We start from the raw sequence: 22,504 nt of genomic DNA, 5'->3' as shown, positions 1-22,504 counted from the left end.
AAAGTCGAAATGGGACTCTCCACAAGCACTCAGTTGAAATTGTAGAAGAAAATGGACAGATAAGTTACTGTTTCCACTGGGTTATCAAAACTTTTAAATCTGACCCTGTGATCTAATCAAATACAACATATGATGTTTCATTAACAAAGTTTGGGAGGAGCATGTTCAAATAATTAAACCAATCAACTCGTCTTCAACAATTAACACATCTATCCTATTAGCAGAGCCTGCAGACAGTTTTCAGCATCCCTCCACCACCCTGACTTGTTCCCCACAGCCAGGAATACGGGAGGAGTACTCTGAGTTTGGGCCAAATACAGAGCTCTGAGCCCTCTCCTTGGACAGCACGCCAAATACACATACCTTTTTTTCTATCTTGACTTATCTGTATGTGTCAACTCATGAAGTGCTGAAAAAAAACATATGTCAAAATCTGATGTATGACAGTTCAGTCTAGTCTTATCAGCAAGACCTTTTAAAATCCTGATATGAACTGAGGTAGGACTTTACACAGCATTGTATTTTAATTTAAGTATAATTTAAATTAAATTAAATGCTTGTAAATGTATAAACCAATTAGTCAAAACATTATGCCTAATATTCTGTTGGTCCGATTCCTCTGCCTGTATGGACTCTATATACAAGTCCCCTGAAGGTGCCCTGTGGAATCTGGCTCGCTGTAAGTCCTGTAGGGTGAGATATGAGCCGTGGATCTAACTTGTTGTTAAAAGTTCTCGAAAGGTTATGAAAATCCAGAATCTTTACATTAGGGATGTTCCTAAAACATACTCTTTTGGTATTGAAAGGGCTACAGTTCAAGGATCCTTATAGTGGGACATGCTATTTGCGTTATTTTATGGTCACATAGCAACATTAAAAAGAGGACATTTGGGATGCAAACAGAACATTTCCCACATGGCCCTCTGTTAGTCATATAATATCATTCCTTATATGACTTTAGGGGGATGTTCTATTTTGGTTATTCTATGGTCGCATAGCAACGCTACAAAGAGGACATTTGGGACATTAACAGTGTTTCCACATTGCCCTGGCGGCCCTATAGTTACCATTGCCTCTGACTGTGTTCAGATCAGATCAGAGGTATTCCATTTATTTTAGTTTTAAGAAGTAATACATGTGCGCTTCTGAATTGTACTGGCGGTGATCATTTTCGGGCTAAAAATAACAAGCTCTAGTCTCTGTGAATACAGTAAGAGATTGTAGCTTCAGCAATCACATTATAAAGTGCATTACTTGCATGTTGGATATGAAGTTTGATAATAAAGGGTTTCAATTGATCAATCGTTTAGAAGCATTTTTACTGACCCTCATTTGCAAAGCAGCCCAGTGTACATAGATTCACACAAACATGTTCTGAAAATGTGATGGAAGGACCTAAATAGAACCAAAAAATAACATTATATGTTGGTCCCCTATAAAGGTCTTGCAAATGTTATGGGAATGTAGTGTAGAAAAAACATCCTATAGTAGTGGTCCTATAAACATTTCTAGAATGTTCTGAATGTTCCCTGAAGGTCCGCACATCCTCCAACTAGGTAATGGCCTTGACACCAGCAGGAATGTTCTGTGAACATGAAATTTCCCCAAAAATATGGTTCGTTTAACATTCTGAGAACATCCTGAATGTTTCGTGAAGGACCACCAAATAGCATCCCCCAACCCTTTAAAGAACTCAACATCTCGAAACGTTCTGGGAACGTGACTCTGTGATGGTCTTGACACCAACTGGAACGTTCGGGGAACATAGAATTTCTAGCTAGGCTGTGTATTGTGACACATTCCTCCCATAACCATCATTATATTTTCTGCCACAGCGGACCATCTGTTGTCTCGGACCAGTCGGGATAGCCTTTGTTGACCTTGTGCATCATTAAGTCTTTGCGGTTTCGGTATGCGGTTTGTCCCTTCTCACCACCACTGTTGGTCAATTCTCAACATCACTGCTGACCGGGAGCAACCCACAAGTCTTGCCATTTCAGAAATACTCTGACCCAGTCACCTTGCAATAACAATTTGACCCTTGTCAAATTCGCTCCGATCTTTATTTCTTCCCAGTCCTTAATATGTTGCCTTGTTATAAAAAGATCAACGATATTCACTTCATCTGTGACTGGTCATGTTTTGGCTTATCAGTTTATAATTAAAATCTTCTTAGGAAAAGGTAATAAAAAAAAAACATGTTTAAATAAAAGAACAATGTGAGATTAAAAATGGTCTTACAATTAATTAATGCAACATCCCACCAGCTATAAACATTTAGTTGGTAATATAACCAAACCTCTGGACTGAAGACACAAACAAGATTCATTCAGAATCCAAACACAGATTTGTTAAGTAAATTCACAACCAATGAAATGTTGTGCACTCCAATGCAAATTGATTGTGCTATATTCTGTGGAGACAGAAAAAGCCACCAACACACTTCAAAAAGAATATACAAAACATATGGGTCTGTGGAAGAATGATTTGTTCACGTTCATTCAAAGATTCATTGAACACACACATAAGATATATTAGAGCATCAGAACGGGACCACTCAGCAATGAAAGAATGCGGCCTGGTCTGATAAATCATGTTTTCTTTTACATCACATGGATGGAAGAGTGTGTGTGTGTGTCGCTTACCTGGGAACACATTACACTAGGATGTACTATGGGAAGAAGGCAAGCTGTCAAAGGCAGTGTTATTCTTTGGGTAATGTTCTGCTGGGAAACCTTGGGTCCTGCCATCCATGTGGATGTTACTTTGGCACGTACCACTTACTTAAGCATTGTTGCAGATCATGTACACCGTTTAATGGAAACGGTATTCCCAGGTGGCTGTGACCTATTTTCGCAGGATATTGCGCCCTGCTTCAAAGCAAAAATGGTTCAGGAATGGTTTGAGGAGCACAACAACAAATTTGAGGTGTTGACTTGGCCGCCAAAACGATTTTAGTCCAATCGAGGAATGTGCTTAACAAACAAGTCCGATCCATGGTGGCCACTCCTCGCAACTTACAGGACTTAAAGGATCTGCTGCTAACAACTTGGTGCCAGATACCACAGCACACCTTCAGGGGTCTAGTGGAGACCATGCCTCGACGGTCAGGGTTGTTTTGTCAGCAAAATGGGAGCCAACACAATATTAGATCATAATGTTATGCCTGATCAGTGCAGACCAGCATCACTGTTAGAAACTGCACTATTTGTGGTTCGTGACTGTATTTCTGTGTTGAATGCATCTTTTAAGTGAACAAATAATTCTTTCACTGACTGGTCGTTTCTTGTTCACTAAAGTTTTTTCTTTTTGAAGTGCTTTGGTGGTTTTTTTCTGCCTCCACAGACTGACTTAAGCACAAGTTATTTACAATGGATTGCAATATATAAATTGACCAAACGGTTAAAAATGACTTTAATTTTGGAAAATTATTTTAGCCTTAAATATAAAATTAGTTGTCTACATCAGAGCTTTGACAATTTTTAGGCTGCCATCATTTATAACTGACTTTTTCCTATTAGAGTAAATTATTTCACTCTCAGAAAAGTGTGAGTTTCAAAAAAACATTTAAAAATCTTTATAAATCCATTTCATCTTGTGCTACTATATTTCATTTGGAAGTCACAAATTCAGATGCAACTTCGCTGCATGGAATGCAGTGAAACCACGTCTTAATTTTTCAAAAACAAAATAATTCTTTAACTATCCATTTCTTGAAATTCCAGATCAATTATCAAAGCAGAAGTAAAAATCAACACGTCTCTTCTTTTTCAGTGTAGCCCACACTTTCCACACGTTACTTGATTGATGTTTAGTCATCTTTTCTGGAATATCCCTGCTAGTCAGTGTAGTGAGGCCAATAGGCAGGGACAACTTTCCTGACCTCTGGTTTTAATATGGATCATATCCAAACTGGCATATGGTAACGTATCAAAATGTCTGAATTCCACAACAATCTATGACTTCTATTCTTCATTTCTGCCATCACCCTCAATGACTGCTTCTTACCTTCTTGGTCTTCAACTTTTTTACAACCTTATTTTCTGATGACCTGCCAGCACAATCATCAAGACTTTCTGGAATTTCTGAAGGTACAGCTTTTCCTTTCTGTCTTTTATAAACTTACTAACATCAACCTAAAACACAGAGAAAAAGGCTATGATATTGCCTGCCAGTATAATGTCACCTACACAGAAAATATGTATGCCCTTAAAGGACTTAGTCATTTATGCATAACACACAGATTTATTTGGTCTTTGAGTTACTGATTTTATGAGATGTGAATTAAAAATGACCAAAAACTTCAGCAAACAAATTTGAATGTAAAAAAAATTTTTTTTAATTGAATTTATAAGTATTTCCTAGTCTAAAATGAACTCACAATGGAACTTAGACAGCATGTGACCTAACATATGTCGGTTTCATTCACTTCCTTGAGATTTGCTCATGTTATGTAATTAGTTCTGTTTTTAACCAGTATCTTGATTTTGACACCAAGGACAAAAATAAACTTAAGGCTGGGAACAAAACACTTTGTATAGCTGAGAAGAATAAAGTGAAGACACACTTTGATTTACCAAGATTTATATAGGCTAGTCATCTTCAGTCATTAATTACTACTTGACTACTCACTTTTAGATTCTCCTATCATAAAAGGAAATCAACAATTCATTGTTATTTATTTGTTTTAAGGCATGCAAGTATTTGCTTTGTTTAATTCCAGAGGTGGACAGTAACTATAATACTAATAATAATAATAATAATAATAATAATAATAATAATAATAATAATAATAATAATAATGCATTTGTTTTTTATAGCACTTTTCAAGGCACTCAAAGCACTTTACATTGAAGGGGAGAATCTCCTCAACCACCACCAATATGCAGCATCCACCTGGATGATGCGACGGCAGCAATATTGCGCCAGACCGCTCACCACACACCAGCTGATTGGTGGAGAGGAGACAGAGTGATTAAGCCAATCAGTGTATGGGGATTATTAGGAGGCCATGATGGACAGAGGCCAATGGGCAAATTTGGCCAGGATGCCGTGGTCACACCCCTACTCTTTTTCCCTGGGATTTTTAACAACCACAGAGAGTCGGAACCTCGGTTTAACGTCTCATCCGAAGGATCATTTACTTGAGTACTGTACTTAAGTACACTTTTTGAGTATCTGTACTTTACCTGAGTATTATTTTTTCTGGAAACTTATGACTTTTACTTCACTACATTTGAAAGACAAATATCACACTTTTTACTCCACTACATTTCTATCAAGGTCGAAAGTCTTTTCTGTAGCAGCTCTGAAAGTCGGTGGATGATTTTTTCCTTCTTTAAAAGTTTTTTTGTTGTTGTTGTTGCAGACAGTCTAACAGAAATCACTCTTATAGGGTCTTATACATTTCCCCAACTTTTTTTGAACACTGATCAGTTCATAGCAAGAAGACGGTTCTTAGGCACAAGTGTGTGCACCCATAGCCATACTTTAAAAGTATGTTTCATTTATTTCAAAAATCAAGATTAGTGTAGTTGGCATACACTTGGTGCTTGTCTTATAAAATATTAAAAATATAAACGTCTGGGAGAAAGAGAAGAGTAAAGTTGGGAGAATATCAGATGTGTATTAGTGTATTGGATCCGTGCATTCGGCCTTAAAGTGACAGCAGCTTCGTAAAGAGCTTTGTAAATTATATACAAGTATTTAAATGAGTTTAAGTTAGTCGTATGTGAGTATGTCGGATGGAGCATCACTGAATGGCTTAAACCATGATGGCATAGTGTGCATTGATACAACAATAATACAATAATGCATTGGTATAAAAAAGGAAATTTACTTTTGATACTTAAGTACTTTTGAAAACAAATACTTCTGTACTTTTACTTGAGTAAAAATCTGTTTTTACAACTTTCACTTGTAACCGAGTAATATTTGACCAGTAGTACTTTTACAGTAATAGAGTTGTGTACTGTGTCCACCTCTGTTTAATTCAATATATACTGTCTGCATTACGGTCTTATTGGCTTAGTTAAAGACTCATAATACTTCATGAAAATGTCTATGCCGATTATTTATTTACATAATCTAATAAAAAATAAAAATATATATTTTCTATATTTTCATAGAAAAAATATATATTCCACATCTTGCTCCAAGTACTGAAAGCTTTTAAAGCAGAAATAATGCTATGGGTTTCAGTGATTCTCAATCCCAGAGCACATTTTGCACAGGTCTTTTATTTGACACCCAGTTCAAATCATAAGTAATTTAGTGATGAGGTAATGAGCACAATTCATGAACAACAATGGGAAATAAACACTTACTGAACCAGAATGATGCTAAAGCGTCAAGACTGCCTTTAAACGATTTTATAAAACATTCATATGGCACTCAAAATAAATCCAAAACTTAAATCTTGTCATTGAAATCTGTACCATTAACATTAACGACATTAATCGCTGGAAAGCCTATAATGTAATACCGTCTATAGAATACATTAGCCAATATGATAAGCTATATTTTTTTTCCCTTTGCAAGGGTCACACTCATGTGGGGGGTATGAGGAACCAGCGACTGACAGAACTCAGTCTCTGTCACTACGACACAACTGCAAAAAGAAATTCCGGATTTCACAAATTCTGGAGATACACTTACTGTGAATTCTAAAGATCATGAAATATGGAGTCATATCATGTGGTTTTATGATTGTCTTCTATTTTCAAATTCTATTCATGAAAGCACCCAGATTCCGTCAAATTATTTTATTTTCAACCTGTAAAAAGCATGTATTTTTCTAATTTGTGGCCACATCAAATTACTGTTAATAAGGCAATTTCTGAAGTTTACAACCTCCAATCAGTATTGTGATACTTTTTTATAATAATAATAACAATAATATATTTTTCTTGTTATTATTAGTCCTATTATTTTGTTTGTATTTATTTATTTATGTGGTTTTTTTTTGTATAACTAAATATTTTGTAGAAATATATTGTACATTCAAAAATTGACTGAAAATTACACTTTGAACTGTGATTTAATACTTTAAGGTAGTCACAAATTGTGAAACAATGCACTATTCACACTATTGTGGTTAAGTAACTCTGGGAAGTTGGTGGTTGGTAGGAACAGTGGTATATAAGGGTGAATGTCACCACACTAAACTCACAGTAGGATTCATTTCTCACACAATGATCAGAAAGGTACTGACTTCTAATCATTTATTTAATTCGGTACTGCTTTGTAGATACAATGTTGGATAATTCATCCAGCGTTCATTTCTATTTCAGTGTTCAAAAGTATTCATGCTGTTGATGGGCTATGTATGATAGTTTTTGTCTTTCCTTTTCTCAGGGGGTTACTGAGAGTTTTGGGGCAGCAGTATCCTGTCTGAGCACATCTCATCTGACAGATGAAGTGATTAGGAGGAGTAAGCGAATGATACTGGACACGCTGGGAGTGGGACTTCTGGGAAGCGGTACTCCAGTCTTTAACATGGTCCTTCAGAGCAGCCAAGTAAGATGCTGTTTGAATAGAGGGATATTGTTCAGTTAACTTCCCTTTATGTCCGACTCTTATGCACATTTGTTTGATCATTTATAAATTAGGGGCAGCATGCACTGGAAAACAGCAAGGTCTGGGGGAGACCAGGAATATCTCTTCCACCTCAGTATGCTGCCTTTGTTAATGGTGTTGCGGTAGGTCATTTTAAATACTCACCTTCATATACTCTAATAAATGCATGAAATACTTGTGAAAAAAATCTGCATAATCAAGGAGGTCCCACTACAGCATGTATGTATTCTCTCAGATGGGTGTTTGATAATGGAATCTATTCCTGTGCTATTAGGTGCACTCTATGGACTTTGATGACACCTGGCATCCAGCCACTCACCCCTCTGGCGCTGTGTTGCCGGCTCTGCTGGCACTGGCTGAAACACTGCCTGCTAAACCCTCTGGCCTGGAGCTCTTGCTGGCTTTCAATGTAGGCATGGAGGTGCAGGGGAGACTCCTGAGATTTTCTAAAGAGGCTTACAACATTCCCAAAAGGTAAAAAAAAAAAAAAATTGTGTGTGTGTGTGTGTGTGTGTGTGTGTGTGTGTGTGTGTGTGTGTGTGTGTGTGTGTGTGTGTGTGTGTGTGTGTGTGTGTGTGTGTGTGTGTGTGTGTGTGTGTGTGTGTGTGTGTGTGTGTGTGTGTGTGTGTGTGTGTGTGTGTGTGTGTGTGTGTGTGTGTGTGTGTGTGTGTGTGTGTGTGTGTGTGTGTGTGTGTGTGTGTGTGTGTGTGTGTGTGTGTGTGTGTGTGTGTGTGTGTGTGTGTGTGTGTGTGTGTGTGTGTGTGTGTGTGTGTGTGTGTGTGTGTGTGTGTGTGTGTGTGCATTTTAATTACCTTTAAATTATCTGCTATTTAAATGAAATCAAAATAGATTAAATAAATGCTGGCCTCCATTTTATAACAGTAGTCATTTTAATTTTGAGCAAATGACTGAAACTGAAACTTTATGATATTTCTGGAATATTAAAGTAATTAGAAGTACTGAATGTAGCATGTAAGTGGCAATCTATAGCGTATATACAAGAAAGAAAAATGTTAGCACTGTATAACTTTCATTTATTATGAGTCACATAAATAATTTAATAATATTCATGAAATAATCACAAAATAAAAAAATATTCAGTAATGCTTGACAGATAGGTATTTTATAATATATATATATATATATATATAGAGAGAGAGAGAGAGAGAGAGAGAGAGAGAGAGAGAGAGAGAGAGAAATCTGCAAATGCACTTGCGTTCAAAGCTGAATTTTTAGCAATGCATTATTACTCCAGTCTTCAGTCACATGATCGTTCAGAAATCATTCTAATATTCATCGTTCTATATATACTTATTTGCTGCTCAAGAAACAATTCTTATTATTATCAATGTTGACACTTTTATTTCTCAGGAACACCATATATTCAAAATAGGTAACATGAATATCACATTTGACCAATTTAGTGCATCTTTTCTCAATTTATTTTGTCTCTTTTTTTTTTTTTTTTTTTTACATATGACTCCAAACTTGAAAATTAGTGTACATTTCAAATGATCTGAATATGATCAATGATCAATCTGGTCTATTTTAATTAAATACTTTAATGCGCTTTATTTATCAATTGCAACTATATATGTTTTTTTTTTTTTTTTTTTTAGATATTTATTCTGATTAATGTGTCCCTCTCAGATTTCACCCGCCTGCAGTTGTTGGGGTTATGGGCAGCGCGGCTGCTTCGGCTAAACTTTTGGGTCTCCCAGCAGCCCAGAGCATAGCAGCTTTAGCAATAGCCTGCTCATCCGCTGGAGCTCCCATGGCAAATGCTGCTACTCAGACCAAACCTCTCCACATGGGCAATGCTGCCCGCGGGGGTCTGGAGGCCTCCCAGCTCGCTCTCCTCGGCCTTGAGGGTAATACACAGATTCTGGATCTGGAATCAGGCTTCGGGGCCTTCTATCCAGATTATGTCCCTCACCCACTGGCTGAGGTCACCCCAACTTCTCAGTACAAGTGGGTGTTAGAAGAGCAGAACATTGCACAGAAGCGCTTTCCCGCACACCTCGGCATGCATTGGGTGGCAGATGCAGCAATAGAAGCAAGGGCGAAATTTTTGGCTAAATACCCAAATGCAAATCTCAGTCAAATTAAGAAGATCACACTCAGAGTGCCGTCATCCAGATATGTAGACTGCCCTTTTCCGGTTAGCGAACACCAAGCCAGACACTCCTTCCAGTTCAACTGCTGTACCGCACTGCTTGATGGACAGGTCACAGTTGAATCCTTCAGCATAAGCCAGATGAACAGAAGTGCCCTAAAGGAGATGCTTCTGAAAGTAAAGTTGGAAAATCCACAAGACAATCATTCAAGCTTTGAAAAGATGTATTGTGAAATTGCTGTGGAAACAACACAGGGGGAAGTGTTCACAGCACGCTGCAACACTTTTTACGGTCACTGGAGAAAACCACTAAGTCATGAGGATCTGGTGAAGAAGTTCAAAGCTAATGCTTCAACTGTGCTGACCGCTGATGTTATGGAGGGTATTATTTACACTGTAGACCGTCTGGACACAAACCAAGATTGCTCAATGCTTTGGTCATACATGCACTTTAATAAGCACATGATGCATAGAAATGAGTGCCGCTACTCAGCTTTGGCTTGAATTATTGTGTAATGTCACTTGCATTATTGAGGCTATTAGAAAGTATCTTGGTTATCCACTTGTCTTATAGAACAAGTTTCTTATAGAAACCTGCCGTGACTTTTGTTGCTAATGTTCTTGTATATTTGTCACCAAGTAGTTTCTAGCAAACTTTTGATGGTTGTGTAAATTCTGATGAGGTCAAAGTTAAAACTATGATAACCACTGTGTTTGATATTGTATTTCAACCAAATTGTTACAAGTTTTTATTTAGAGATAATCAAGTGTTCATTTTGTCAAAATTAAAGTGGAGAGAACCAATACAGCTTTGTTGATTTTTACACTTTCTGAATGAAAGCGTTTCACATAATTTCCTTCTTAGGATTTTGTCACAAGGTTTTCTGTTCTGTATTTGTATTTTTGTTGCTGAAAATAGCAGTTTGTTGTATATTAATTTATGCAATAACGTCACACCTATTTTGGTGTTAGTAAGATTTTGTTTTTGAAAGAACATTGTTCCAAAACAGGGTCTTGCAGAGTTGCCAAAATAAAAGTTCTCTAAAAACCTTTCAGTCAACAGTTGTTAAAATATTTTTTTCTTTCTTAAAATGCTAAACATTAATATTTTTTTCCCATAACAAAGAATTTTTTATGCAATTGAAAGGTTACATATATGTTAAAGGTTCTTCATGGAACCATCAATACCAATACCTTTATTTTTCTCTCTTTTGACCAAGGATGCATGTATTTGATAAAAAATACTGTAAAAACAGCAATGTTGTGAATATTACAATTTAAAATAAATGTTTCTATTTTAATATACATTGTAATTTATATAATTTGGTAAAAATCACAAAAGGAATTTTGTGAAAAATCACAAAAGGAAACCGTGACACATTTTTCAGAATACTTTCATGAACATAAAGTTCAAAAGAAAGCCATATATTTTTTGTACCAATGTAGCAGTTTCAATTCTCACTTTTCAACTTATTGCATTGTTGCTGCATACAATTATACATATATTTTCCCCAAAAAGGATTGATCCCAAACTTTTGAATGGCAGTTTGACTGTCTATTTTTAGAAAATGGAGACAAATTAAAGTTGTCTAGCATCTCTGTGCCTGTCTGAGCAGCAGGGTCAGAAGACAATATAAGCCCATTCAGTAAAACACCAGCTATGTAGATGTTCAGATGCCATCAGGAAGTATTAATCTAATCAGTAAAAGAATGCTTCGACTCATTATTCATCTGTAACAAATCTTAACAATGAGACAATTAGATACTTATGTTTATTCAGACACTTGTAGGTGGAATCGTTTAATATATACAAACACTAGAAAGACAATGTCAGTCAGCTCACTTTGCAAGAATTCAAGCAAGTTTCAGCACTTCCTGTACCATCACTCCAATTCCATCAAATATTTCATGTATTGGTGCTTTGCACATGAAAGCACAGGTGGTTACGATCTTATTTTTCTCATCAACATGAGCCTCATTCACATGCTTACAAATGTGCTTGCAGCCAAGCTGAGAAATGGCTTCCGCAGTGCCTGGAACATCTGGATACCTGAAAGCCAAAGATTCAGACATGATGACTTTTATACCAATATCAACTTTTCATGAACAATATGGCAACAGTAAAAGAGAAAAATACATTTAAAAAATACATGGTTTTGTATCAAAAGAGATGAGCTTTTTCTGTGGTTTCAATGTTGTTTCCCAACAAATCACATTTCCATTATATTTTGCTAAATGAGGGCACATTATTCTAATGCTAAAGAATGATACACACTCATTCGAAGTTTGGGGTCAGTAAGATCTTTGAAATATTTTCGTAAGCAGTCTCTTATATTGTATTCTTTTGTTGCATCAAAAATAATTTCTATATAACAATCTCATGTATGTAATAATAATTTCTTATTATTATACTGAAAGCTTCTAGCCTAGAAATCTAGACGCACCCTAGCGGCAGCAAATTTAATCTGCCCGCAAGTGTCGTCTAGGAACTCTCAATACCCTTCTGAGCTGTATTCCTCTACAATCTGGACAGGCCAATCACATCGTGTATAGAGCCGGCGGGCGGGGCCATAATGACGGTGGCTGAGTTGCGTTTGCGTGCTTCTAGTAAACACAGAAAACGGCGGCGGCCTTTTCGTTAGCTTTTCTCTGAGAAAAGAACGGCACTGAAGTCATTCTTAAAAAGGGAAGATGTGTTCAGAGTTTAGCCGACCGGATACGGTGAATGTTTAATCTATCAACAAGCTCTGTTTCACCTTCGTTGCTCTGGTTGGTGTAGCACTATCCTATCGCGTGCAGAGGGAGTTTGAAAGACAACCGTTCATCCCGCCCCTCGGATTGAGCCCTGTCTATGGTGAGTTTCCAGACCAAACATCTTGATGTGGGTCTGGCTTGTCAGGCTAGAAAGCTTCATATTTTTGTGGAAATCATACTTTTTCAGTATAAGTTAATTATAGTTAAAATAACCTAAATATACCATTAAAAAAACTATTTCCATTACTAGAAATTGTTCTTTACCTCACAGCCCGTGGAAAAGAATCGGGCTAGGACTCGGGCAGAAATCATGTTCATGGATTAAGTTATTAACGTTAGTTAACTGTAGTATGAAGCAAAGCAGGACCGAGTGTTAAGGAATCAGAGCAAGGCTGCTGAAGCGATTGTTAATGAGATAAACAACACTTGCTCGCGAGCAGCAGGACTTTTATTACAACGGGACACAGTCACCAGGCGCCGACCCTATTTCCGCTTTTCCGGTCACAAGTAGGAGTTAACACAGCTCAGTTTATCATATATTATACATTTGAGTGTGTTGAAATTGAAAATGATGTTATGTTACACTGTGCAGCAGCTCAGCAGCTGCTGTGACACTTGTTCACACTGCTAAGAGGAAAGCGTTTCTGCCAAATAAAACTGAATACCGAGGGTAACGCAGATATGATGCAATCGACAGGCGACTCTATGGAAGCAAAAAAAGAGACATAAATATTTGAAATTTAACAGCCACTGAATACTTAGTTTTGAAATATTTTATTTTGAAAAACATTTATCTGAATTTATTTGCTCTGAATTCACCCCTTTGAAATTATTTTACTTTGGAAACCATTCGAATTTAACTCTAAAAACCTGAATTTCGATGAATACTTTTCAATGCTCACAAATTCAGATACAAATCAACTTACAGAATTCCAGATAAAATAGATTCTGGTTGATCACATTTGATTGCTCAAATTCAGATCACAAATTTCAAGTTAATATATATATATTTTTTAATATTTTTTAAAGAAAACATTAGTCTGATTCTACTGCTCAAATTCAGATTGAAGAATTCAAATTAAATATTCGCATCAGTAACATCTGGGCTACTGCATATTTTTATATTGGTAAAAGGATGCTGAGGTTAGAGCTGCCAGGCAGGAGGTCAAGAGGAAGACCAAAGAGGAGGTTTATGGATGTAGTGAAGGAGGACATGAAGGTAGTTGGTCTGAGAGAAGAGGATACAGAGGATAGGACAGGATGGAGGCAGGTGATTCGCTGTGGCGACCCCTGAAGGGAAAAGCCGAAAGAAGAAGAAGTAGTAACATCCGGGCAAATACAGACGGGGTGAATTTATGAATGAAAGTATGAAAGTTATGACGTGTTGCCTAGCTGATTTAATTTACCTACATAGAAAGATGATTCACACAAACCATATCTATGTCTTCCAAACATAATTAGCAACAAAATTCTCTTCTGTCGAGCCCCGAGTCCAATTGTACATAAACAGCAAACTTACCGGGCGCCTTCATTTTCCCTGAAAGTCATCTTTACAGGTTTAATATATCCTCCGTGCTGATCGACTTCTTGGATCACGACAGACAGGTCGTCGTGCTCAGATAGGCACTCATTTTTTTCCTATTTAAAGGGGTAGCCCGGATGTTACTGATGTGAATCGAATTTAATTTGAATTCTTCGATCTGAATTTGAGCAGTTGAATTAGACTAATGTTTTCTTTGAAAAATATTAACTATATACAATATGAAATTTGAGATCTGAATTTGAGCAATCAAATGTGATCAACAAGAATCTATTTTATCTGGAATTCTGTAAGTTGATTTTTTTTTTGTATCTAAATTTGTAAACATTGAAAAATATTCATCAAAATTCAGGTTGAGAGTTAAATTCAAATGGTTTCCAAAGTAAAATAATTTCAAAGGGGTGAATTCAAAGCAAATAAATTCAGATAAATGTTTTTCAAAATAAAATATTTCAAAACTCAGGGGCTGTTAAATTTCAAATATGTATGTCTCTTTTTTGCTTCCATACGACTCCCTCAGACGCCATGCTCAGACGTCCCGGGTCCTTTTCTCACAATTTACAAATAGTCGGAAACATTTGGGATAGTGTAAGTACTGAACAAAATATACAACACTGGCGTACAGGTTTTTGGATATTTTACTGCAAAAATACTACATAGTGCACCTTTAACTAAGATAAAAATGTTGAATAAAAAACTATAGACATTAAAATAACTAATACAAATTATATAAACAACTAAATTGCTATGAAATTGACTAACATTAAAATTGAATTTTTCAATGACAGTAATACAGCACTGAATAGAATAACATTTATTTGAAATATAAATATTTTATATTTTAAAACATTGTAAATATCTTTACTGTCACATTTAATCAGCATAATACAGCCTTGCTGAATAAAGTATTCATTTCTCTCTCTTTTTTTTAATTTTAATTCTGACCCCAAATTTAAGAACAGTAGTGTATTGTTCTAAACTGCAGTTAGTTTGGTTTACTAGTTTTAGATGTCTTACAAACATATTAAGTCACAATTTCAACTCATAAATAATTTTTTACCTATCATCTTTGTCATGGCCAACAGTGACTTCACAGCCAGGGAAAACCTTCGCAGCCAGCACAGGTGAGATGCAGCACAAGCCAATGGGCTTCTTCTCGGCATGGAAGGCCTGCAGGACTGTTTTAACCTGCTCATTCACCGAGCAGTCTTTGCCCTGGACAGCCCAGCTACACAGGTTCTTGGCTGCTCCAAAGCCACCTGCAAAATAATTCTAAATGAAATGCTGAGCTGAAGAGTGTGTGGAAATGCATCCAAAATTAGCCTTAATAAGGCAGTGTGCTAACCAGGGAAGATGATGGCATCCAGATCCTTTACTTCCAGCTGCGAGAGGTCCTGGATATCCCCCCGGGCAAGTCTGGCACTCTCCACGAGCACATTTCTCTTTTCCTCTGTTGGGGAGCCTTTCAAGTGATCGACAACATGCATCTGATCAGTGTTGGGTGCAAATATCTTGACCTGTGGGAAGGTTAATCCTGTTAACACAAATCCTAGACAACATGAACAAAGCATTGCATGATATTTTACAAAGTAGGCTGGAAATTATTTGAAACCAGAAACACAAATGTTATCAATAAACGTATGTTTTAATAGTTTAGATGCACTACGTAAGGACATTGCAGTGTTGCCACTGCATGAGCCAACATACGGCAATACAACATATTTAATAAAAATATATTATAATATATTTATATTTCAAGTTGTTTAAGTTTTAATCTGGACTAAGAGCCGTAGCTATTGATTGAAATGTTCTGATTCTTTATAATTTTTTGGTAAAACTTTACAATAGGCTCCATTAGTTAAAGGAACTGTAAGAAATGTTTTTCAATTAATCATAAAATGACCCTGATACTTCACTAGACATTAAGAAATCATGTTCATTTCAAATACATATCACTGATAACAGTAGTCCGGCCAGGATATTGTCATTTAAAAGTTGTTGTTGCAGCCCTAGCCTAGAAATCTAAATAGAAGTGCAATTATTAAAAAAAAAAAAAAAAAGCACCATCTTGACTAGACATATAAATAACTTTTCGTTTTATTGCTCCTATATTATGTTTTGATGGCTGGATTACTGCATTATATGCAGTGGAGAACACTAGAGCTGATAATCGAAGGTTCGCATAAACTTACAGTAGCTTGCTGACGGCTTAAGTGAACCAGAACCGCAGACGCCTCGTGGATTTCACTTCCATCGAACACACCGCAGCCTGCCAACACTACAGCAACACGCTTTCCCATGTCATTAAACGAAACGAAGTCACGAATTCAGTGAAGATAGCAGTGAACTTGAAAGGTTACGAACTCTTGGGGTTCATGAATGAGCGTAGTGTTGCAGCTGCAGCATAAACGAATCGTTCTTTTGAGTAGGATCTTTTTAGTGAATCTGTTGAACCGTTCGTTCTGAATAAACAACTCACTGAGCTGAACGAACTGGGTAACCGAATCGCTGAATGTTTTTCAGGCTCTTCATAATGAACTGTTCTGAAGAACCGATTAGGGAAAATGAATCAGACCACTCATCACTACAAGCGAAATTACGGAAATTACTGGCATCGGGGAACTTTTATTTTGAAATTACTCTTTTTACTAATAAGAGTCGTTTCCGTTTCCTTTCAAATCAGTTGCCGTAAATGCATGAAATATATAATAGTTAGTTGTTATGGTAGTTTAATCCAGTAACATTTCGAGATATCGTGGGTGTTTGTGCAAATAATATATAATACCTTGATGCTTTCGCGGTTATCACATAAGTTAGTTATCTTACTGAGTGCTGGTCATGTTTAATTCATTATAGCTAGCTTGCTAGCTAATAACCTTTCTAGGTAACGTTAGCGCAAGTCAGTCATCTGGATAATGGCAGGCTTGTATCGAGTTCTTCTAACATCTGCCTCTACTGTCACAAAGGTGAGATTATTTCACATCAGCCTCGTCGGATAAATCGTGATGGTTTTATAATTGTACAAAAATATGTATATATATTTTATTTTTGCAGACTCTGACACAAGCCACACCATGTCGCACTAAATTCACGAAGAGTCGCATCCCTCCACAGGTACGTGACCGTTCAAATGTACATGCATACATGGTTTTATCTGATTCAGTTTATTGAATGTAAAGACATCGCACCATCTTCTCGTCCTCCAGGTATTTGAGGAACGAGCAAAAGAACACGACAAGTACGGTGGTGATCCAGAACATCCACATAAATTACACATAGTGACACGGGTTAAAAGCACAATGAGAAGACCATATTGGGAAAAGAAGGTCATAAAGAGCTTGGGGCTCATGAAGGTGGGGTGTGGTCTCCAATTTAAAAAATATATATTTTGTGAAGTAGTATCACAGTTGAATAAATAATACATCTTGTTCTTCTATGACCAGGCACATGAGCCTCGTGTCCACAAGAACACCCCTTCAGTAAACAATCTACTTAAAACTATTAAGCATCTGGTTAGGTATGTTGGATTTGCATTTCATAACATTTTAAAATCAGTTGATGATTGCTGATTTTTTACAATAACCGTACACATTCTAATATTTGTATCTGCAGGATTGAGCCACTCAAGCTTCCATATGGACTACCTGCAGAGGAGGACATGGCCAACACATATCTGAACAGCAAAGGGGAGCTGGTAGTGAAACGTCTCCTTAAACCACTTGAGCAGAAGGCCATTGAGTCATAGAAATGTTCATGCTTGTCATGTGTTGTGTATTTACTATTTGTTTAATAAAGGTTTAAATAAATAGATGATCTTTAAATTATTATAAAAGCATGCATCTCAAACATTACTCACTCTGGTGATGTTTTTTCCATTTATATAAACCGAACAGACATATAAAAAAAGTTTTTTAATGGGTCATGTACAACTACAAAAGAAAAAAAGCCTCCACTTCCTTCACATCAATGGGAGAAAGAGGTGACAATTCCTAGTGGAATACAGAAGCTTGCTTCCTTGGCACTTGTTTGATGCTCACTCAAATAAGCATCAGTCCATCAGAGGCAGAAATATTGATTTGGTGTTTGTTTAAATGTAAGTTTCCGGTTGTCATGTCTTGCAGAAACTCAATCTTCCTTAAGAGCTAAAAAGAAAAGAACCTTCAACGTTATGATGCTTCATAGAAATGTTGCACTTCTAAAATGTAGGTAAATGGATATAAATTAAAGTACTAATATCCTCTCAGGTGGTCTTAAAATGATCGCACATATGAGAAAGGTGAGAGACGAAATTAAATAGACTGCGAAAAAAAGTGATCACAAAGGTGTGTTACAAGACTTAGGTCTATGTTGGAAGACGGAGCTTGATGTTTAAGTTCTTCTAATCCTCATCAGATTCAGAATCGGAGTCATAACCTTTGCCTCTGATGGTTTTTTTCTCCACCTTGGTGAACTTTGACCCTGACTTCTGCCCAATTGTTGGTGGCTCCAAAATATTCCCACTAAAAAGAGAAAGGATACAAACATAAAAGCAGTTAATACAAAAAGAAAAGTGATAGTGTGTATATAAATATAGAACTTAAAGCAGTGGATCAAGCTTTTTGACTCGTTGTCAACAATATTCGACACCCCCTCATTCGTTAAGGAATCAGCTGTTTAAATGAAGGATTTAATGTCTCACTCCTTAAAATAGCACCTTGCCGCCACCTACTGGCAGTAACTTTCATATTTAATATACCATTTATTTTTTAAACCATTGTATATTCCCGTTCAAAATATTGTATTTAAAACACAAATATTATAGTATTGTGGAATTATAACTATGTAAATAAGTATGTAAATAAATGTCCCCCCTCATGTTCCACTGTCGGTGCCAGGTCGAGTGAAAGTGCAAGTACAATTAAATGGAGGTTACTGGCAAGGATGGTGCATTTTAACAGTAACGAACTGCCATCACCAGGCAGCGCAAGGATGACACGTTTACTGGTAACGGATAACCAGGTAAGCAAATATAAAAGAGTCAGGCACATGTAGCACTGACAGGGACATTTAACAGTGAAAGGCACATAGTGGTGACAGGGACATTTATATAGGTGCATGTAACACCAATGGCGTGTGAGGATGGTGCATTTCGCCAGGTAAGCGAATATAGTGGCGACATGTCAGTGGCAGCTGCCACTTGCGATGCCAGCTTTAACTGACTGTCGGGTGTCACCTGGCACAGTAGCAGGCAGCTTTGGCGGTGATGAGTCGGGTGGATTGTAATCAAGGTAATAGCAATTGCGGTGTCATACAGGAGTCATGAGTCCATTACATTGATGTGCAAACAAACCGTGTATGGGTGCTCTCGACGCACTGATCACACATTTGATTTATCGAACTGAACCATGAGTAATTTGAACCATTATACCCCTAATATAGACACACACATAGATATATACTTACACAGTCTACACTCACCTGTAGTTGATGATACTTGAGCAGCCCAGTCTCCACTCCAGCATTTCGGTAGGAAACTCGTCTGTGTTGCCCAGATCGGTGAAGCCCACAATATAATCCTTGGTCTTCCCATCCTTCACCAGAGCCAGTGTTGGAATGACTTTAATCTTCAGCCTCTCTGTTAAAAATGGAGCCTTCTCAACATTCAGCTTGATGAACTTTGTTTCCAGATGTTTCTTAGCCAAAACAGCTAGGTGCTTGTCCAAAATTTTGCATCTTTGAAGAAAGAAAAAACATACTAACACTGAAAATAGCTGTATGCAGAATTGATTTATAATAAAAGAATACAAGGAAGCAAAAAGAAAAATATATCCTCAAATACCTGAAGGTAGAGTCTCTGTAGAAATGGCAGACAACACTTTTGCTTTCCTTCACCTCAGCAAAAAAATCTCTCTCACTTGGGATCTCTCTGTATTCACCATGTCCTTTAGATATCCACTCCTGAGGGGACACATATACCGGTTTACAAAGGTTTATTATATTAATGGGGGAAATCTGTGCCTTGTGGATAACGTATGTCTTTCAATGAATCAAAGAACAAATGAGAGAACAAAAAATATTTTATAAAAAAAGTTTTTTTTTCTAAAGATGAAAGGTTTTGGAACAATATGAAGGTGAGTAAATGATGACAGCATTTTATATTTTTTAATGAACTATCTATAGTTCCACAATAGCCTTTCATATTTGATTTTCTTCCTTTTTTCCCCTCCTTATCCAGGTTATATTTATTTCTGTGAAAACATTCCACTACCTGTATAACAATAGAAGAGACACAGAATTGTATAACGGCAAATGTGTTGCCGTCATGAAACAATTAACAGTTTCCCTTACTTAAAGGTGATGATACACAGGGTAACTTTTGGTTGTTTAAATGTTTATAACACTCACCTGCTTCTGTTTCTGAGCTTTCTTAAGTGCCTCGAGCCTTCTCTCCTTGAGTCGCTCCAGGTCATCTTCATCCATGCTCTGCAACTTCCCTAGTTCTGCATCCAGCTGCTCTTCCACCACCCGTGCTGACTGCAACACTTGCTGCTCCAGAGCTTTAGCTACAACCTCCATTGACTGACTGGCCATTTCCTGAAAAACAGCACATTGTTGTATGCATTTACTTAAAAAAACAATTAAATAATGAACGTTGTAAAAATGTGATTAAAAACCAAGCTACTTTTCGAACTCGGTTAAATAACTGTTAATCACATCTAACAAGTCTCAACAGCAATGTAGCATTTTCTATGAAAGTGAATAGTATTAAGGTTCCTGAAGAAGTAAAGCAGAATTCTGACGTGCATAAAGAATAGGCTACAATTTAACAAAGCAAACGCTACTGATGTGTGAAAGGTGTGGCACACCTTAATCAATAGTCGTCTGGGTTTTTATGGGTAAGTTAACGTTACTCTGTTCGTTCACAACAACGGAGTTGTTGGTAGTCGGCCAGCGCCTCACTAAAACCGCGTAAAGACAATCATTCCGACTTTGCTTTCCATCTCCTCTCACCAACAATTGCTGATTTTAAAATACAATAAGCTCTTGTAAATAATGACTGTTGACTTTAAAACGGATATGTGGTGGGGCTTTGTACCAGATCGCGCTAGTGCTAACGTAACGTATTTCTTTGGCTTCAAAGCTCCGTGGTAACGCGGCAGCTTTGATCGCTAACAAAGACTGTAGCGTAGTTAATCGACACGCGACACACTCTCCAAAGCAACAACAAGCTAGGGATAATGTAACTGACATGTGATTTAAAAATGTAGATTTTTTACGAATGTATAACAAAACAGCACTTACCAACACCGTTTCTGGAAGGCGACACACACACAGTCGGGCTGGCTGACGCAGGGTTTTACGTAGAGGCGTCGACTGATTACGTCACCGTCGTGCAATTGTATCGCTTTTGAAAGCTCCTTGCAGATGTAAAATATTTTACACTCATAGTTAAATCCAAGTGCCAAAATTCGCACGTGATTTATTTTCTGGCTTCGCCTACACGTATTGGCACCATTGATGGCAACCATTGGTTTGGCCTAAAAGTTATAATAATTAATAATTGTAGTATTTTGCTACACTACACAAAATCTACTGCAAATACAATTTAAAAGTATGTGTATGACAATCTAAATAGTACAATAAAATATATGGAAAGTAGCCTATATGCTCTAACGTTTTTTTTTTTTTTAACCTTAGATCGGGTTGTTGCTTTTTTTTTTCTTTGTGAAATTTCTTTTGAATAAAAAAAAAAATTGAGAGAGAATATCTATATGTTCAGGGGTCCGATTTTTACTTGCCCTGCAAACATTTCACTGGCCAACCACCAAAAAAAAAAAAAAAAGAAAGAAAGTACTTTTAGTATTTTAATAAATATAAAGACAAGAAACTAGGCTTATGGTATCACAAAAATTAAAATATGCTTTGAACGTTCCTAGAACAATTAATATGCAACACACCTAACCTAGTCAAAGTTTAGAGGTATTAAATACATATAATAATAAAATAAAATAAAAGATGTGCTTTGAGTTGAGAGAAGATCAAAACCTTGAAATAACACTGAGCAATAAAACCAGAGATGGACAATATAGGCCTATTTTTAAATGTCTTATCATATCTGTGTCATCTTATGTCTCTTTAACATAAAAAAATGTAGGCTAAATCTAATGTTACAATGTAATATAACTTTCTCCCTTTAAAGCTATACACCCGGAAACTTTTTTAGTTTATTCTTAGCTAAAAACACGTAGTTCTTTCAAAAATATATGTGCCCATTAATGTATATTTACTTCTTTCAAGTAATAAAGTATTCTCGTAAGTTTATAATATGCCATTGAAAATACATACAGGTGAGGGGTTCGAACGCTGGTCGCCATGTTGCTCCTCCATCTTGAAAGTACATTAGCCAAAGAGGGACATACCCGTAAATTCAAGCTTTGCCTTTCGCGTTTTAACACTCGATGGCACCGTGTCGAATGTGAAGAGGGGGATTGCCATGTCAATCTTGGACTAAATCGGCCACCGTAGGAGATAAAATG

The 22,504-nt window shown here is 36.8% G+C and overlaps 4 protein-coding genes across 7 annotated transcripts in view; 2 read left to right on the top strand and 2 right to left on the bottom strand.

Moving 5' to 3' along the window:
• acod1 (aconitate decarboxylase 1) overlaps nucleotides 1–10,914 on the top strand; it is a 40,559-nt gene extending 29,645 nt beyond the window's left edge. For 2 of the 3 annotated variants that reach the window (XM_067443670.1, XM_067443669.1), the window contains exons 2-5: nucleotides 7,357–7,518; nucleotides 7,611–7,700; nucleotides 7,853–8,052; nucleotides 9,229–10,914. In XM_067443670.1, coding sequence (XP_067299771.1) covers nucleotides 7,441–7,518; nucleotides 7,611–7,700; nucleotides 7,853–8,052; nucleotides 9,229–10,198 — 1,338 coding nt within the window. In that variant the 5' untranslated portion in view covers nucleotides 7,357–7,440 and the 3' untranslated portion in view covers nucleotides 10,199–10,914. Of the gene's footprint in view, nucleotides 1–7,191; nucleotides 7,206–7,356; nucleotides 7,519–7,610; nucleotides 7,701–7,852; nucleotides 8,053–9,228 lie in introns of those variants that run through there. The other variant, XM_067443668.1, reaches the window with a different exon arrangement.
• Nucleotides 10,915–11,449: 535 nt separating this feature from the next.
• Nucleotides 11,450–16,491, bottom strand: zgc:162944 (uncharacterized protein LOC569993 homolog). Of its 2 annotated transcripts, none has more exons than XM_067443672.1 (4): nucleotides 16,181–16,491; nucleotides 15,334–15,522; nucleotides 15,049–15,247; nucleotides 11,450–11,744 (listed from the first exon to the last, which is right to left on the bottom strand). In XM_067443672.1, the coding sequence occupies exons 2-4, from the start codon at nucleotides 15,473–15,475 to the stop codon at nucleotides 11,549–11,551; spliced, it is 537 nt and encodes a 178-aa protein (XP_067299773.1). In that variant the 5' UTR covers nucleotides 15,476–15,522; nucleotides 16,181–16,491; the 3' UTR covers nucleotides 11,450–11,548. The 2 variants fall into 2 exon arrangements, with proteins under 2 accessions (XP_067299773.1, XP_067299772.1); XM_067443671.1 differs by having other exon boundaries at nucleotides 15,334–15,505; nucleotides 16,181–16,477.
• A 147-nt stretch (nucleotides 16,492–16,638) lies between these two features.
• mrpl30 (mitochondrial ribosomal protein L30) lies at nucleotides 16,639–17,796 on the top strand. The gene is made up of 5 exons (XM_067444993.1): nucleotides 16,639–16,954; nucleotides 17,043–17,102; nucleotides 17,195–17,341; nucleotides 17,432–17,505; nucleotides 17,601–17,796. Exons 1-5 carry the CDS (start codon nucleotides 16,904–16,906, stop codon nucleotides 17,731–17,733), a joined length of 465 nt encoding a protein of 154 aa, XP_067301094.1. The 5' UTR covers nucleotides 16,639–16,903; the 3' UTR covers nucleotides 17,734–17,796.
• An 88-nt stretch (nucleotides 17,797–17,884) lies between these two features.
• Nucleotides 17,885–21,359, bottom strand: txndc9 (thioredoxin domain containing 9). Its single transcript, XM_067444992.1, has 5 exons — nucleotides 21,270–21,359; nucleotides 20,373–20,561; nucleotides 19,807–19,925; nucleotides 19,446–19,700; nucleotides 17,885–18,487 (listed from the first exon to the last, which is right to left on the bottom strand). Exons 2-5 carry the CDS (start codon nucleotides 20,556–20,558, stop codon nucleotides 18,367–18,369), a joined length of 681 nt encoding a protein of 226 aa, XP_067301093.1. The 5' UTR covers nucleotides 20,559–20,561; nucleotides 21,270–21,359; the 3' UTR covers nucleotides 17,885–18,366.
• Nucleotides 21,360–22,504: the final 1,145 nt, after the last annotated feature.

Source organism: Pseudorasbora parva, chromosome 5, assembly GCF_024679245.1.
Source record: "Pseudorasbora parva isolate DD20220531a chromosome 5, ASM2467924v1, whole genome shotgun sequence".
Classification (NCBI taxonomy): Eukaryota; Metazoa; Chordata; class Actinopteri; order Cypriniformes; family Gobionidae; genus Pseudorasbora; species Pseudorasbora parva.
This window is presented reverse-complemented; position numbering and strand designations above follow the sequence as displayed.

Coding starts and splice junctions, on each gene's coding strand:
- zgc:162944 (XM_067443671.1), bottom strand. CDS start 16,288: ATGGGAAAGCGTGTTGCTGTAGTGTTGGCAGGCTGCGGTGTGTTCGAT. Junction 15,248..15,333: donor GGATGCCATCATCTTCCCTG/GTTAGCACACTG, acceptor ATTATTTTGCAG/GTGGCTTTGGAGCAGCCAAG. Junction 11,745..15,048: donor GGCCATGACAAAGATGATAG/GTAAAAAATTAT, acceptor TTTGGCTTTCAG/GTATCCAGATGTTCCAGGCA.
- txndc9 (XM_067444992.1), bottom strand. CDS start 20,558: ATGGCCAGTCAGTCAATGGAGGTTGTAGCTAAAGCTCTGGAGCAGCAA. Junction 19,926..20,372: donor AAGCTCAGAAACAGAAGCAG/GTGAGTGTTATA, acceptor GTGTCCCCTCAG/GAGTGGATATCTAAAGGACA. Junction 18,488..19,445: donor TCAAGTATCATCAACTACAG/GTGAGTGTAGAC, acceptor TTCTCTTTTTAG/TGGGAATATTTTGGAGCCAC.
- mrpl30 (XM_067444993.1), top strand. CDS start 16,904: ATGGCAGGCTTGTATCGAGTTCTTCTAACATCTGCCTCTACTGTCACA. Junction 17,103..17,194: donor AGAGTCGCATCCCTCCACAG/GTACGTGACCGT, acceptor CTCGTCCTCCAG/GTATTTGAGGAACGAGCAAA. Junction 17,342..17,431: donor AGAGCTTGGGGCTCATGAAG/GTGGGGTGTGGT, acceptor TTCTATGACCAG/GCACATGAGCCTCGTGTCCA.